This window comes from Entelurus aequoreus, linkage group LG06, assembly GCF_033978785.1.
Source record: "Entelurus aequoreus isolate RoL-2023_Sb linkage group LG06, RoL_Eaeq_v1.1, whole genome shotgun sequence".
NCBI lineage: Eukaryota > Metazoa > Chordata > Actinopteri > Syngnathiformes > Syngnathidae > Entelurus > Entelurus aequoreus.
The window spans coordinates 7,718,901-7,721,867 of record NC_084736.1 but is presented as its reverse complement, the minus strand read 5'-3'; the positions used below and the strand labels follow the sequence as shown (position 1 = coordinate 7,721,867).

The 2,967-nt window shown below is 42.1% G+C and overlaps 1 protein-coding gene across 1 annotated transcript in view; it reads left to right on the top strand.

The window, feature by feature from the left end:
• LOC133652457 (GEM-interacting protein-like) overlaps positions 1-2,967 on the top strand; it is a 40,376-nt gene that overhangs the window by 6,062 nt on the left and 31,347 nt on the right. The window contains exons 9-12 of the mRNA XM_062051224.1: positions 243-389; positions 453-590; positions 663-853; positions 947-1,026. Coding sequence (XP_061907208.1) covers positions 243-389; positions 453-590; positions 663-853; positions 947-1,026 — 556 coding nt within the window. The remainder of the gene's footprint in view (positions 1-242; positions 390-452; positions 591-662; positions 854-946; positions 1,027-2,967) is intronic.

The window sequence follows — 2,967 nt, the reverse complement described above, 5'->3', positions numbered from 1 at the left end:
TATCTGTACATATGTTTTAATTTTATTTGCAGGTCAATTGTAGTGTTTTTTTAATTCAGCAAATGGCAGATAACTACTATAAAACCCCAAAACAGTATCGTTGCAGTCTCAATGCAGCTAGCGAGTGTGCCATACACTCACCGAGGCTACCATTAGTACTGTTGTGTAACATTGATAGGGTACCTAATCTTCTGGCCTGCGTTCACACACTCCAATTGTTTCCCCTGTTGTGTTTTTTCCAGAACGAAGCGGTGGCGTCGCTGAAAAAGTCCCGCCAGCAGTACTTCCAGCGCTGTGACGAGCTGGAGAAAGCCAAGACTGTGGACGACACGGGAGGGATGAAGACTCTGGATAAGAGGAGGAAGTCCAAGGATGAAGCCCAGACAAAGGCAGGGTCCTCCGCCTCTTGTGTTCACCTTCTTGTTAGATAAAAGATGTGTCATCATCTCCAGGTGGCGGAGGCGGAGCTTCTATACAAGCAGTGTGTCCATGACGCCAGGATCCACCAGGACGAGCTGATCAGAGTCAAAGAGAGGATTATTTCCCACGTTCGCAAGATTATCTGTCAGGGAGACACGGTGCTAAAGCAGGTTGGTGCTACCATCCGTAAAAAAACAAAATTTGTCGCCATAGTAACCAGTCGTGATCTCTCGCTCCATCAGGTGACGGTCAACATGTTTTACTACCAGCGGCTGCAGACGGAGGAGGTTCCTCTGGGGTACCACAACCTGGAGCTGACCTGCCGCTCCTTGGAGCCCGGGGAGCCATACATGACGTACATACGCGGCAGGCAACGTCAAGAACAGCCTCCGCAGATCTTCTCCTTCCAGGAGTACGTGGCTCAGGGGAAAAGGTACCAGACTTTTATAACCATATCTAGCTTTATACCATTTTTTTTTTGTATACGTGGTGGTAACCGTTTGTCTTAAAACTCTCTGTTGGAAAGGAACAAACGCAAAACCAGCAACCCTCTCAGTTCCCTGCAGGACTCCTCGCCTCTGAGAGACGAAAGTCCCTGCAGACACGGTAAAGGCACTGAGCCTCCTTGTTTCCACTGGATTCCATCAGAAAAAAATTCAAAATTCTGTTCAGTTATGTTCCGTTTCAGTTTATTTATTTTATGTATGAAAAGCGCTTTATAAAGTTTGATTGATTGAATATCACACAGTTTCCATTTTGTTGGATTATTATCGTTGTTTACCAACAAATTAATGGAAAACCTGCTTTGGAATCAAAAGTCAAAGTGACAACTTAATTTCAGCGAGTGTAGAATTTTAGGGTTGGAGTGACAAGCGCAAGAAATACAGTAGGAACGCTATTTTGACCACAGCGTCAGTTGCTATGTAGAGTGGAGCTTTCCCTCATTTTCAGCAGACTGCATTGCAATATGATTAACCCCTCCTCTTCCTCTCATGCGAGATCCACCAAGGAATGGGGCCGTATAAATCCCTTTCCTACCGTTCAGTTCCGTTCAGTTTCAGTTTATTTATTTTATGTATGAAAAGCGCTTTATAAATTTTTTTTTGATTGATTGAATATTACACAGTTTCCATTTTGTTGGATTATTATCGTTGTTTACCAACAAATTAATGGAAAACCTGGTTTGGACTTAAAAGTCAAAGTGACAACTTAATTTCAGCTCGTGTAGAATTTTAGGGTTGGAGTGACACAAAGGCAAGAAACACAGTAGGAACGGGATAGAGAAGGCGCTATTTTGACCACAGCGTCAGTTGCTATGTAGAGTGGAGCTTTCCCTCATTTTCAGCAGACTGCATTGCAATATGATTAACCCCTCCTCTTCCTCTCATGCGAGATCCACCCAGGAATGGGGCCGTATAAATCCCTTTCCTACCGTTCAGTTCCGTTCAGTTTCAGTTTGTTTATTTTATGTATGAAAAGCGCTTTATAAAAAAATGTTTGATTGATTGAATATTACACAGTTTCCATTTTGTTGGATTATTATCGTTGTTTACCAACAAACTAATGGAAAACCTGCTTTGGAATCAAAAGTCAAAGTGACAACTTAATTTCAGCGAGTGTAGAATTTTAGGGTTGGAGTGACACAAAGGCAAGAAACACAGTAGGAACGGGATTGAGAAGGCGCTATTTTGACCACAGCGTCAGTTGCTATGTAGAGTGGAGCTTTCCCTCATTTTCAGCAGACTGCATTGCAATATGATTAACCCCTCCTCTTCCTCTCATGCGAGATCCACCCAAGAATGGGGCCGTATAAATCCCTTTCCTACCGTTCAGTTCCGTTCAGTTTCAGTTTGTTTATTTTATGTATGAAAAGCGCTTTATAAAAAAATGTTTGATTGATTGAATATTACACAGTTTCCATTTTGTTGGATTATTATCGTTGTTTACCAACAAACTAATGGAAAACCTGCTTTGGAATCAAAAGTCAAAGTGACAACTTAATTTCAGCGAGTGTAGAATTTTAGGGTTGGAGTGACACAAAGGCAAGAAACACAGTAGGAACGGGATTGAGAAGGCGCTATTTTGACCACAGCGTCAGTTGCTATGTAGAGTGGAGCTTTCCCTCATTTTCAGCAGACTGCATTGCAATATGATTAACCCCTCCTCTTCCTCTCATGCGAGATCCACCCAGGAATGGCGCCGTATAAATCCCTTTCCTACTGTTCAGTTCCGTGCAGTTTCAGTTTATTTATTTTATGTATGAAAAGCGCTTTATAAAGTTTGATTGATTGAATATCACACAGTTTCCATTTTGTTGGATTATTATCGTTGTTTACCAACAAATTAATGGGAAACCTGCTTTGGAATCAAAAGTCAAAGTGACAACTTAATTTCAGCTTGTGTAGAATTTTAGGGTTGGAGTGACAAGCGCAAGAAACACAGTAGGAACGGGATCGAGAAGGCGCTATTTTGACCACAGCGTCAGTTGCTATGTAGAGTGGAGCTTTCCCTCATTTTCAGCAGACTGCATTGCAATATGATTAACCC